At 43.2% G+C, this 14,415-nt stretch overlaps 1 protein-coding gene across 1 annotated transcript; it reads left to right on the forward strand.

Moving 5' to 3' along the window:
* Positions 1-5,083: 5,083 nt before the first annotated feature.
* Positions 5,084-13,430, forward strand: vwa1 (von Willebrand factor A domain containing 1). The gene is made up of 6 exons (XM_070968625.1): positions 5,084-5,461; positions 8,221-8,778; positions 10,457-10,789; positions 11,177-11,452; positions 11,754-12,029; positions 12,424-13,430. Exons 1-6 carry the CDS (start codon positions 5,377-5,379, stop codon positions 12,450-12,452), a joined length of 1,557 nt encoding a protein of 518 aa, XP_070824726.1. The 5' UTR covers positions 5,084-5,376; the 3' UTR covers positions 12,453-13,430.
* The last annotated feature ends 985 nt before the right edge of the window (positions 13,431-14,415 follow it).

Below are 14,415 nucleotides of genomic sequence, written 5' to 3' on the forward strand. Positions count from 1 at the left end.
GGACACCGATTGGCCTGCTGTATTGAAAAAATTTCACCAGAGGGATGATTAGAGAAAGAATGCAAAGAAAATAAAGGATGAGAGAAATGTGGCTTGAGAGCATGAGACAGGAAAGAGAGGAAAGTCCTTGTGTTGTGAATAGACAAACACACTTCTCTCACTCTGGATTTTGGTTGTCTGTGTGTGTGAGAAACGCCTGTTACATGCAGCCAATTGGAGCCTACCATCCTCCTTCCCACAGGCTGCATTTGGAGAACTCTGACATCGATGACTCACTGCCACTGACCTTTCTCATGTGGTTTGTGAATAAGTGGGACTTTAGTATTTCTCGATTTATAGCAAGCATTAGAGGTTCTTTGAGCACTCTGTGCCTTTGGATGGAAGGCCTTCATTTCATACAGTGCAAGAGAGCACTTGGGGGCACACTGAGACTGTGAATGGAATTTCCTTTTTATATTGCTGAACTTTAGTCAACAAAGCAGAATTCTTGCTTCTCAGTTACTCCATTTAGACATTCTGGAAGCAACCAGCACAGCCTTTCCAGGGAGCTCATTAGGGGTAAAGTTTCTCACATGCTGCTGGAGTTAGACCCTACTGTGCTGTTAAAAATCACCCATAAAATGCTCTTTCAGCGAGCTTCTTCATATATCACTGGACTATTCACCTCAGGTGGTAGATGTCATCAAATATCCAACTTGCCACAATCAGTTTGTATTCACACTGAGCCAAAAAGATGAGTACATTTATCCAGCATCTATAAATGAAGTCGCCCTGCCAATCCTTGACACAATGAGACTATTGTCTGAGCAGACCCCTCATGTGAAGCCAAGCCAACTATACAGAGAACCTCCATCGTCCCAGCTTGGCAGAACCAGAGGCAGCCTGTGACATTTTACTGTGGAAACTTGCAGTGGGTGTTGGCCTCACCAGTGTGGAGCCTCACTGACTGTCGATTATTGCAAAACAGATGTTCTAACTAGCGAGATAGATCTAGCTGTATACCCACTTTTTCTCCTAGACAGTGAACAGACACGGGTGCTTCTGTCCAAACTTAGATATACACGTTGATTTATTCAGTGAAAATGTGGTCCTGCCCTCAAATTGGACGGGTGCTTGTGTTTAATGTAACTTGTCATATTTGTTTAGGAAAAGCAGAGATAGAGCCTTTCCCTGGATGCAATTAGGTCTTGAGTTTTGGAACACAGGGAGATAACAACAGTCTGCCAGGTTTTTGGATGCAAAACGAAATGTTCTTAAAGTTAAAAGCTTAGGAAATGCCCTCATGGACGCTGCTTAAAAGACAAGAGCCACTGTGGACATACACAGGATGCTGCTCAGAAGAGGCAGGAAAATACCACTGACGCAGGACCGGAGGTGTCAGTGTTGCTCAGGAAGGCGGTGGGCACTTGGCTCAGTTCTGGTCTTCTGCACATCCCAGTGATGGGAAGTCCCTCCGACTTCCCTCTCTGTATTTTTAGTTTAATGGATTTTATTTATGCTTGGCCCTGCGTTTCAGCTGCTTGCCGGAGAGGCCCAAAAGTAAATCCAGCTTGATATTTTGTCAGTTTCACTCTTACCCAGCATCCCTTGGATTTATCCCCCTTTTCCATCACTCTCATACCTGCATCACTGTTGTTCCTCTCCCTAATCTCTCTCTCTTCAGTGTTCCTCTCCTTCTTTTATATCCTCATGATGCCCTTTCTTTTACTGACAGAAGAAGCTTTTCTGCTTTCCTCTCCTGCTTTGGTTTATGGTTTGCCATAAACCAAACCGTGAATACCATGGACTGGCAGAAAGGAAGAAAACGCAGGCAAATATAGATCCGTGGAATTCACGGAACCACCGACAGTGGCATTCCAGTAAGTTGCCAAATCCTCTGCAGCCAAAATTTTAATGGGTAATTACAACTAGGCTGCTATTATGGGCCAAAGTTACAAGAGACTGTAAGAGGCTGTAAGGGTGTTTCAGGCTCGACTCTCTCCCAAAGGCTCGGCTGTTTTTCTCTATTTCCATGTTATCACGCCCTCAATGTTGTGATGAACAAAATGTCGTAAACCCTTCCATTGCCTTGATGACATCTGACTGTTTTCGCCTCTCCACCCGTCCCTCCTACTCCATCTGATGCTGCCTTTCCAAAAGGTAAAAGGTCAAGTTTACTGTGCTGTTGTACTTTTTCCCCCTTAAAGGACTTTTAGTTGTCATCCGATGGTATGTGAAAATGAGCACAAACAGACTGTCGTTCAGGTTGCATAATCTGACATACTGATTGAGGCAGTGGAGACAGTGTGCTGACATGAAACCGTGTTCGATGGAAACAGCTGGCAATGTCTGTGGATTTCAGCGCAATGTCAAACTTGAGCCGCAGTTCGTATGCTTGACACAGGCCAGTCAGCTGCATGTAATCTGTCATTGCACAACTCATGCAATACATGACATGATGAAATACGAACATAAGTGTGTTCATTTGCAGGCACACGCTCTTGCAGAGAATATACGTGCTCTGTGCACATGCATGTTCAGCTTTACTGCCAGTGCCAAGCTGTTCCAGGTTGGGGGGGGGGGGATACTGTGTGTATTTAACTGATTTACAGCTCACTGACTAGACTTTAAAAAAGCACAGGAAGAGAACTCCCATCTGTAGTAATGTCCAAACAACACACTGTTGCTGACCATGAGCTTCGGGGGCCGTAAATATGCATGTGAGAACATGTTCAGCCCTGGATGGGAGGTGCACAAAAACCACAGAGAAATTAATGTTGCATGTCTGTTGTGCAGTAGCAGCAGGGTGGAAATGGATCATGATGCAGCAGTGAAATTGACCTCTCAGACATTTTTTGAGGTCAATTTTAGCAACACAGCATAAGAACACAAATCTTTTTCAGACTCGGAACAAAGACTTTAATTGTCATGACTGCCAAAGCAGTTATTGTAATTGCGCATAAAAATGAACAAAGGGTGACTCATGAGCCCTAAGCATAAACAAGTGCTTGTACTTCGTCTAATATTTGGTGCTCTTCTTACATAGTATTCAATGTGTATGATTGCACTGAAATATCAGGTGGAGGTATCACAATGCTTCACAATCACTGACTGCGCTGCATTGATAGTGTTTAGTTACTAGGTGTGTGTATTGGGAAGGGTGTGTTTATTAGCAATGTCTCACTGGAACAATGGAAGTACTTGGACACGATGCGCCACAGAGGAATCCAGACCTTTGAATTCCTACATCCTCTCACATCTATTCATTCCCTCCTACCCCCTCTGCTTCTTTTTTGTTCGTCTCACACGCAAGCACATTTATAGACACACATGCACGCACACGCACGCACACAGTATCAATACCGTCTAGGCTGCATCATGCAGCAGGTTCTGTGTGACTCCATGTAGCCTGTGCTAAACTGTCCACTCACGTCACTTTCTACATGTAAATCTTATGTTATTTTGGTTGACCTCAGAAAATAGCCGACACGCAAAGCTGTTGACCTTTTTCCACTTTAGGACTATGTACTGTATAATTACAATGATGCACTCCCAGCGGTTTGAATGCTTCAAGTATTTGTGGTCCCTCTTGGTGAACCAGAGGTTCCTTAATATCTTGAATAGCTGAAATTCTTGGTTGTCTTCACCATGACCAATATTACTAAATAAGTTCAATCGAAAGGTGAAGACAAACTCATCTTTTGTAAACCTGTGCAAAATATATCAAGAGGGCTTGTGGGTATTTCAGCAAAGACATCTTGTATTTTTTTTTTTTTTTTTTTACAAATGTATTAATTTATGCTTTTATTCCTCTTCTAATCATAAATAAATCGACCTTGCTTTAGCTATTCCTTCCTTATGTTTTATGTGACTCACTTCAAAGACCAGCAGAAAGGTAAAGAGTGTTTAGTGGGTTCCCCATTTCTAATTATATTATATATTATATTTAGGTAATAACGTTACGTAAAGCTTTAAATCTAATTGTGGCTCAGGTCCAAGGTGTTGGATGGTGAACATAGCCCTATTTACTATTCTGAGTTACTGGGGGGACCAGGGGAGAAGGGAGGAGTGAGGTACACAAGACAGCCAGAGGTGTCAATCAAGACTGGAGTGGTTAGAGGGAACTTAAAACCCCTGTACCTTCAAAATAAAACACATTTTTGTCAGCCATGTCAGTGGTGGTGGTTTACTCTCAATTACTGAATTTGAGGTACATATACTTTACTTGAGTATCTTTGTTTTATGTTACTGTATACTGCTGCCCCATTACAGTTCACGGATAAATATTGTACTTCTTACTTCACCAAATTTATCTGACAGCTGCAGTTCCTTTGCAGATTACAGGTACCCTGTGGTGTTTTGTAACCATAGGAGCACTATGCAACAATATTTCTTATCAGTGGGCCCCTCTCTTGTTTGTCTTTGCATGTACTTAAGCATGCACATGCACAATCATACTAGGTGATATGCATTCTAGTCAATAATTTCAAATCACTCCACCGATCTAAAAGTGGCAGCAGTGGCAAGAAAATGTAGCAATGCACCAGTGAAAGCCAGGATGAAGATCATTAGCAAGTAGCCTAAACAGGGATGTAAATAATGCAGGTCTGGGAGAAAAATCAGTTTGGGAAATGTTTTATGTGAAAGGAAATGCAGTTAACACATTCATTAGGCCTCATGGATACACACAGTACATAGTGGTGAGGATAACTGAATGTAAATAGAAACTGAGCACCTTTAGTATTGTAAAATGTGTACTTAGGAATATAGTTGAAATAATATACGGAATATAAATGAAAATGCATTTTTTAAACCATTAAACACCATACAAACCAGTTCGAATTGCCTCCACCTTAATAAATGTTTTATTCCATCTCTGACTTGAGCCATGAGTTAAGCAAACTGTCATCTTTTGATAATCTAAACAATAAATAAGTTATATAATCTTAATTAGTCCCTCTAAGACAACGTCCACGGGTGTATTTTGGCAGCTCGCATCGAGATTTCGCTTTTAATGTACTTTTTATTTTGAAAGTCTTTCCCGGAAATCTTATATTTACCTCTCGCTTGCTTGATATTCGTGTCTTGAGCGCAAGGAAGACGCATTGACGAGGAGCGTCCAGGCTTTGAGCACACGGACAGAAGTTTTGAGTTTATCTGAAGTTTGAATCCCAGCTCCTCCAGAGACTGACTGGCCGATCATGTTCAACGAGGAAGAAAGAGAAGAAGCAATATAAAAACCCGGGCTGGATGTGACTCACATAAATTATACTCCTGAAAATGATTTACTGACTGGGAGTGCGCTCCTCCGGGCTGTGGTGGATATATGGTTGACTGCAGAACCTATAACATTTGTTTTATCAATTGCTTCGGAGGAAATAACTCACAACCATTGTGATGGAGAGCCACATGTGTTTGACATGGTTGCTGTTGTGTGTGCTCCTGCGGCCGTCGGCTGCGCAGAACCCCGCACCTGAAGGAGGTAAGCTGAATATGGACACCATTAATCCAGTGGAATCCATATTCATTGCAAGACGGACACGTGCCAGAAATCGATTTGGCGGCAATGATTGAAAGCAAAAAGCTAGTTGTAAAACAAAAATAACTTAATATCTGTATTTACACTTTTAAATCATATTGCTGCTGATCTAAGAACTCCCTGCAATGAGCAAATATCTCCTCAGTCTTTATATAACCTTCCTCCCAGCTATCATAAAGTGAGTTTAAATTGGTGGCACAAAATAAGAGATGCAGTGACTTTAGAAACTGATGCTGCTGCAGAAGGTGGAGGCACTGTGCGTGCTCAGGGTGGAGTTGGTATTACACCAGTGTTCGCAGTGAAATGGCATGGCTCCAAGTATTGAATTGTGAGTTGATGAAATCCCACAGCCTGGGGCAGTGGTTCCCAAATCTGGAGGGGTGGGGGGAGCACGCGGGGACCACCCAGGCATCCCGAGGAGGGCTTCAGGTGCTCCCCGCAGAACACCCAAAAAGGGGTTGATTTCCCAGATTATTATCTGTGGATGACATCTCTGGCATTCCAGTGGTTTCCAAGGGAAGGACAAAGCAGTCTCTAGATCAGCTGAGTTACGTTTTAATTACTATTTGAATAACTTAAGTAATAATCCACTAAGAAAAGAGAAGTGAGATCTACAGATCTGATCTACAGTTTACAGTATACAATAAAATCTTTCACTGATATACCAGTGAGACACTCCCCAGTGAGCTTAGAAGCTGTTTTTGATACTGTTAAGTTCTCTAATAGTTATCAGCTGTGATCAGTGATTCCAGATAAACAGAATGACTCACAAACACATCAAAACAAATGTTATCAGCCGTTATCACAGCAGTGCCATTAGGCCCTGTGGTGGAGCTCATGACCATGAAGTGTCTGAGAGGCCAAACTTGGTGGTGGCGACACCAGTCTTCGCGACTGTGTTAACATAGGAGCGAGCAAGATGCTGTCACTTGACCTGATGAGACTGAGCCCACACATCTTACAGCAATTGTGCTTTTTAAAAGCGCTGTTACTGTCATCCTTGTATAATGACAAACAGCTTACCCACAGAAAGAGAAGCAGCCCAAGTTATGGGTAATTATGAGTCATTAAAATCTAATGAAGGATTAAGAATGATATTCAAGAGAAAAGAATTCAAATTCCTCTTATCGCCTGCAGCACACCATCAGTTTGGGTGCTCTTCATAGTCATGTCCATGAAACCTACATTATTCGGGCTTGATTGTGCATGTGAAAATGTGAGACTCATGCCCATGTGTTCAGCAGGTTGCAGACCTGTTCTGCTCCTTCAGTGTTTTACTGGGGCCACTTAAGGTTTCATGCTTCATTTTTTCCACCATCGCATCACTCAAGTGGTAATAGTCCACCTATAAATCCGATTTATTGTGCATGCGATAATGGCAGGCTGTATTTAATCACGTTGTCTCTCTAGACAAACAGTGAAATCCAGACATCAACATATGGTTTTTAGATAAAGACATACCTGCACAAAGGTAGAGGTGGGGGGTGGGCTGTGATGCGGAGCCCAAAGTCCAAACAACAAGACAGATGTAAGGAATTCTTCAGGCTGATGGAGAGAACGGCAGCGAGCGTGCGTGCGTGTGTGTGTTTGGTTTGTGTGTGTGTATACATGCCTCGCTGCCTTCCCAGCTTTCAACACCTCTGAGTCTTATCAACACCTCATCTAGTGTGTTAAACATTCAAATATCTTTAAAAAAAAAGAGGCATTCGAAGAAACCAAGAGTGTCCACAGATGTCATGGTGTCTCATTCGGTGGCTGTATTTGCAGTATTGTGAGGTCAGAGTAGTCTAGAGGCGATCTAAGGTCTTCATCGCTCACTGTATCTGTCTGTCACTCATTTATTTTCCTCTTCTCTTTGACTCTCGCTCTGAGATTGCAACAGTGGGCGTTTTTTTCTTGGATGACTGCACAGGCTGAAGATCTGCAACTAAATATTGCTTTTAGATTCTGTCTCTACTACTGCTGCTTCTTTTCTTCCTCTCTCGCCGCTCTGTATATGGACATCCAGCATTCCTCTTCGTCTCTCACTTGGAACTGCCAGTATAGCCCCCCCCCCAGCTTCACTCTCCTTTTAACGCCTTTTATTTCCCCTTGTCCCACCTCTTCTCCCCACTCCCTCTCCCTTTACCACTAATGCCCAGCAGCTACTGTTCTCCCTCCTCCTATCCTTCACTCTTGGCGTTCACTTGTAACCTCGCTTCTGTTTTGAAATATGCAAAATTGGGGCTGTCGGGGGGTCCGCTTTCTGGCTCAGTGCTTGAATGCCTTTCATCCATCGTCCACTTCTGAAGTTTTGTAGTTCCACTGTTTATTTTGATTCCATCTTATCTTCACTGTAATTACTTGTTTCTTACTTGCTTCTGACTCTCTGCTGCTTTCATGTTGACACTATCCCCATAAAAGCTGTGTGACTGTGTTGTTCCACGAGGGTGGATGGAGAAAGGGAGGGAGATTCCAAGTGTGTGTGTGTGTGTGTGTGTGTGTGTGTGTGTGTGTGTGTGTGTGTGTGTGTGTGTGTGTGTGTGTGTGTGTGTGTGTGTGTGTGTGTGTCAGTGGACCATGAGAGGGGACCAGAGGAAAAAGTTATGGGAGTTAAAAGGAATCACAGAGGGAGTTGCACTTAGATCCCTCATCAGTGTCAAAAGGCAGCGTGTGCTGATTTGAATATTAATGAAATGAATTGATTTATTTTTCATCCGCAGTGCTGAACTGCTGCGAGGGTGACGTCCTCTTCTTACTGGATTCCTCAGGGAGCGTGTCGTCCTACGAGCACACCCGCATGCTCAACTTCCTGTCTGAGCTCCTCCTCCCCTTCTCGCTGGGAGAGGACCAGGTGAGGGTGGGACTTCTGCAGGTGGGCACCCAACCGCGCCTCGAGTTTGGCTTTGACACGCATAGCACCCAAAGTGGCCTCCAGGGGGCTTTGAGGAACACCAAACCTCTCAGGGGGGACACCAACACAGTGGAAGCACTGAGAATGGCAAAGGAGCGGGTGCTGAGACCTGGAACAGCAGACGGGGCCCGGGCGGGGCTCCCAAGAGTGCTGGTGTGGTTGACGGATGGGGTGAAACCTGGTGATGTGATTGGACCAATGGCCGAGCTGCAGGAGGAAGGCGTGGCTGTGCTGGTGGTCTCCACTGGGCATGGCAACTACCTGGTGCTGAGGCAAGTGGTGAGCCCGCCTGTGGAAAACCACCTGTACTTTGTGGATATTGATGACATGAGCATCATCACTGAGGACCTGCGGGATGCCATCATTGGTGAGTATAGCATGGGATAACTGATGTGATGGTCGACGTGTAAAGGTTCAGTCAGCATCTTTTAGGAAAATAACTCTATATCTTGGCAGTAATTCATGAGACAGATAAGCTGTGAAAACATAAGACTCCCCTGGCTCTTCCTCACGCTCGTAATGGCATTTGAAGGAATCCACCATGTCTGAATGAGCATAACCAATCAGAACCAGTTGACTGCTGAGTCTCCTTCCCAGGTTGCTTTGGGTCTGGTGGCCAACCCAAAGCAAATCTGGGAATGAGACTCAACTATCTTTCTCCAGAGTCGTCTACTGCACCTTTAAGGTTTGGAGCCTCAAATGTGCCAGCAAAATAACTGTTGATGTTCCCAGTGGTTAATAATTATTAAATAATAAATTATGAACTGTAGCCCATAAGATATTTCTTTCATGTGTTGGTGGAGGCCATAACATAGCTAAGGTGACTCGGGTGACTAGAGTCATGACTCCAAATGAATGATAATGTTGATTAATTTCTGCTGGATGTGTAAATAGGCAACTGTATGCTAGGCACAACAACTTTAGACTTTTGACATGTTAATGTTTTGGCCAAAAATACTGTCAAAATTATTCTTAAATGCCAGAAAAGTGTATAATTATGCAGGTGGCAGACTCCAGACTCCATATTACTTTGGCTCACCTCTCCAAATGATATAGTCTGCATGACATTATGGTTGACATAATTCCAGGTCAGCCCATCGTCGTCCAATGTCCAACAGTCATTTCTAGGATTCCTCCAAGAAGAATTCCATTCATGTAGCTCAAAGCTTTGAAACATTACAATTTCAATATAACAGCAGCTTATCTTTCCAGACACCATGTCCTCTTTACTCTGTGCAATCAATCAGTGGAACCACTTTTTAACCACAGACATAGTCTCTATAAAAGCATGTGTTTCAGTGGCAGAAACACCCTCATTCAAGCAGCTACAATCACACTGGTTGCCTGCCACTCATACACAGCTGCATTACATGTCTCTGTGCTTCTCCCTAATTCCACACATGCTCTTGAAGACAGCGAGACTAAATAGGAAGCTAGGACACTGAGAGTGTCTGTGCGTGTGTGTAAGAGTCACTGTAATGAGATAGGACGATCTATTAATGGATTAATGATTCAACTTTGCTTTCTGCATCCTTCAACACTATGCCAGATATGATACATACATATATTTATATAGAGTGGGGGAGGTCGGTCTCTTCTCCAGCCAGATTAAGTAACTGCCATAACACTCACAAGGGACACCTCAGCAATTCTACAGTATATATTGTAGCTGTAAGACATGATGCATAGTATAAATAAGGCTTGTGTACAACAAGGAGAAACGCACCAGTCTTTGCTGAGGACCTAAGCATCCTATCACAGATATCAGTGCCACTGTGGTATTTGTTAATTTGTTGCAGGGCCTCACTGGGTTGGCTATTTCAAGTTGTCTTGTTGCAAGGGTTATGAATGCATCCAGAAACCCAAGTCTGGCTGTCTATGTGGGTGGCTGTCTGAAGCCGAGGCATTTTTAGCTCTCCGACTTACCCTCTTCCCTGTCACCATCCTTTCTCTGTGTCTTTGGCGAAATATAACTTGTTCCTAAATCCTGACAGACCTGTGTGCACACACACTAACTTCATTCATCTTTATACTGCCTCCAACAGAGATTATCCGAGCTGAGCGAATCAACGTCCGTGACATCTCCACTAACTCTGCCACGCTCCAGTGGCGACCCGTTCTGTCCGGTTTGACGGGCTTCTATGAGGTCCGCTTCGGTCCGCTGCCGACAGGAGGAGCAGGAGGTGCTGGAGGAGGTGGAACTGGGACCAGTCCCAGCACGGGGGGCAGTCAGTACCAGAGACTAATCCAGTCTGCAGATTCCAGCACCGCCAGGCTAACAGGCCTGAAGCCTGACACTACCTATACTGCCACACTGACCCCAGAGTCCAATGAACAGTCGTTTAACACTCTCTCTGTCACCTTCACAACAAAACCAGGTTGGATTACATCCTATTCACACACCGTGTCATAACCCATAAATGTGTGCTTTGCTTTGGTTATGGTGGAAAAAGGCAAACATTCAATGATTCTAGTCTCTCAGATTTCACAATTTGCAGCTTTTGTCTGTTGTATTTTATTGTAAATTGAACATCTTGTGGTATTGAACTGTTTTACTAACAATTTAAAGATTGGGCTGTTGCGTTATTCCCAATTATTTTACATTTTATAAGGTAACATTTCATTTTACAGGTCACAATTCCCCCCCCAAAATTCCCCATAATATGGTACTAATTATGTTAAAGCTCAGTTTAATCCAAAGTAAATATTTCTTAATTTAATCTTATTTTATACTGATGGGGGTTATTTGTCTCTCCACACACCAGAGGTGATGAGCCCAGCTGTGGTAACGGTCTCTGAGTCAGGGGAAACCAGTATTCGTGTGAGTTGGGGTCCTCTTCAGCCAGAGACAGTCACAAGTTACTACGTTGAGTACTCCGCCTTGCCCGGGGGCAAACTCCACACTGCCACAGTGGACCGAACCCAAAACTCCACAGTCCTCCGAGACCTTCAACCAGATACCACTTACTTGGTCACCGTTGCCGCCCAGCACGCATCGGGCAAGGAGAAGGCCATGTCTGTCAAAGTGTGCACTCAGGAAGGTGAGCAACATGAAGAAAATGCAGTCGAACTTGATGATCAAGGATCCATTTACTGCACACTAATCCTAATCCCCTAATGCTTTGTGGGTCTTAAATTTCAGATAATTATTAGCAGTTCCATTCAGGTTTGACAACTTCAAAGACAGTTCTGAGCAGTCAGGGGAGCTTGAGTCTGGTTTCCTTCAGCTTCCACTTTTTTACTCCTCTTCATTCATATCCACTTTTCTAAACTGCTCTTCTCAGCTCTCTTTCCTTTAGAAATATATATGTTAAAATATATGACTATGGCCTCCATTTGCAGTGACTCCAGCCCTGGCAGACCTCCAGCTGACCACGGTGGGTAGTGACTCAGTGCAGGTTGACTGGAAGGTCAATGTAGGCAGTCTGAGGGGCTACTGGCTCACCTGGGAGGGAGAGCAAAGATCTGTCCATGGCCAGCGCTCCTCCCTTTATCTGCCACCCAACTCTCTGTCAACGCGCCTCACAAACCTGCCCCCATCAGCTAGAGTGTGTGTGTCACCCATTTACCGGACGGCACGGGGAGAGGGGCTGTGTTGCACGGCACAGTTTCATTCAGGTGAGTGGTGACAGGATGCGCAGCCATTTCTCGTCATGAAGTGAATTTTAAGGCTTAGTTGGTTCGATGTTTGTAGAAATAGTTGTCCTGAGCTTAGTGTGAAAAACTGGGATGGGGATAAACAGCTTACACAAAGTGGTACAGCATCTAGCCATGCAGATAGTTTTGGTTTTATTGTTCTGCTTGTATCCCAGTAGAATGCACAGAACAGACCCTTTAACTGAAACGTGTCTGTTGGACTGAATGAGAAGCTCCAGATTAATTCCATTTGTTGACTGATGGTTGTGATCATAGATACAAGGGAATTCAAAACACAACACTGTGACTTTTGCCCAAATGTTTAACTATATAAATGTCAGCAGCTCAACTGCTGTTTTCTCCCTCTGCTCTTTAGATGCATTATCCTACGGCCACCAGTCATAGCACCTCTGAACTGCAAGCGCACCTTACCAAACAAGGAGGGACGATGGCAAGAAAAATGCTGACTTCCATCCACAATTCTTTTCCCAGCCTTTCCCCTCTGTTGATATCATCCAGGAGAGGTGTGTGCTTTGGCTTGCTGAGCACTCATGTGGAAGCCATAGACACTTAAGAGTGGTCTGGGACAGTATGACCACATGTTGACTGTTGGAATCGGCAACACAGAGGACTATTTGCTTTTTCATTTCTATTGTCTCATCTGGTTTACACCTGTAGTAAATACGATGGTTCAGTTTAAAGATGCAAGCATAAGATAACGATATTTGTTGGGTCTGTTTTGCAGATAGAAAGCAGACCATGCTGGAATGTTTCATGTGGCTTGTTTTGGAGAAAGGCTTTGCACCATATGTGGGCCTCAAGCCCGAAGCATTATTTTTTTTCAAATCTTGCTAACACTCTGAGAACATCTGATCAACATTTATAATGAATACTTATGACTTGTACTTAAATCTCTCTCTCTCTTTCAGCACATGCTTGAAACTTGTGCGTGTGCACTGAAGTGCAGAAAGGGAATGTCAGAATGCGGTCCCTAAATAACAGGATCCTCAGCTTTGAGCTTTCATGAAATTATGAACAGACCAGCCACATGCCCTGAAACTACGGAGATGCTGCATATGATACAGATGTGTGTAACTGAGAGTAGCCTTGTGTTGGAAATAGATTCGTCAGTCATATTTATTAATCCAAATCATGTCATTATAAGAGTTAATAGCATACAGTATTTACAGACATGCTGTTTACATTTTAAGACTGATATCTTTTTAAGCCAGTCTTTGCTGCCCCCTACTGAAAGGATCCTTACAGGCTTATAGCTGATCTTACACTGTTACCCTCTCAGAGCAAATGTATTTTTTCATGTTTGTTGACCATGAAATTTAACATGAGCTTGCAATAAAGTCCTTTCATAATTTTGTTTATACCAGTTGTTGTTGTTTTTTTTTTTTTTATAGCACAATCTAGTATAGTGGACTGAAATTATGGCCAAATATTCTGATGATTAGCCTTTTTACAGGGGCACTTCACTTATTTCACTTGTCAAAGTCACTTTACGAGTCAAGTACGAGTACTACTCAGCCAGTGAAAACAGTTATTATTGGGGGTCTAATGAAAGACACTGGAAAGTGTAGCATCCAGCAGAGTTTGAACCATAGGGATTAAAATTCAGTAGATCTTGACCTTTGCTGCTTTGATTTAGACCATTCTTTTCGCAAATCTGTCTCTTGCAAGTCCCCCAACTTTTTGCAAATGCAAAACTGAATCAGTAACGTCAGGGGCACTTAAATCACTGCATGCTAGAACTGTACCTTAAAGATTCTACTTTCATCCAGAAAAATAATAGCTACTACTAGTTTCTATGAAACACTCACCTGTTCACCTTTATAATTCCTTCCTAATCCTGGGAAACACAGCACTCTGTCTCACCCCCAAGTTTTGTCTAGTCTCGTAAAAGGTATGAATAACTCAGTGAATACAGTCTATATGAGGTGGTGGCACATTCTTCCTTTCCTTCTCTCCCGGCCAATCAGAGTATGACCGTGCACCAGCTTGTGTGTTATTAACAATTTTGTCCATCTCTCATGTGAGAATGGTCCAGCTGTGACGAAATGTACTGAGTAGATAAATCGAGGTTATGTGATGTTATGATGCGTGATTGATGGTTTCTAAATACACTTCAGTTATGTCTGGAAGGTGCAGATGAATGATTACAGCACAGTCATCACAGTTTTACAGAGCAGAGATGATGGTGACACTTGAGATACTGGTGGATTTTATTTGTATGCTAGTTTCTTGGTAATTGTATATAATGTAAATCTGCCTTGAGAGCAAACCTTGGTTTTTCTAAATTTTGTAGGTCACATAAACACTCATTGAAATGAAGAACACTTTATTAGACTACTGAGTGACT

This window comes from Chaetodon trifascialis, chromosome 8, assembly GCF_039877785.1.
Source record: "Chaetodon trifascialis isolate fChaTrf1 chromosome 8, fChaTrf1.hap1, whole genome shotgun sequence".
Classification (NCBI taxonomy): domain Eukaryota; kingdom Metazoa; phylum Chordata; class Actinopteri; order Chaetodontiformes; family Chaetodontidae; genus Chaetodon; species Chaetodon trifascialis.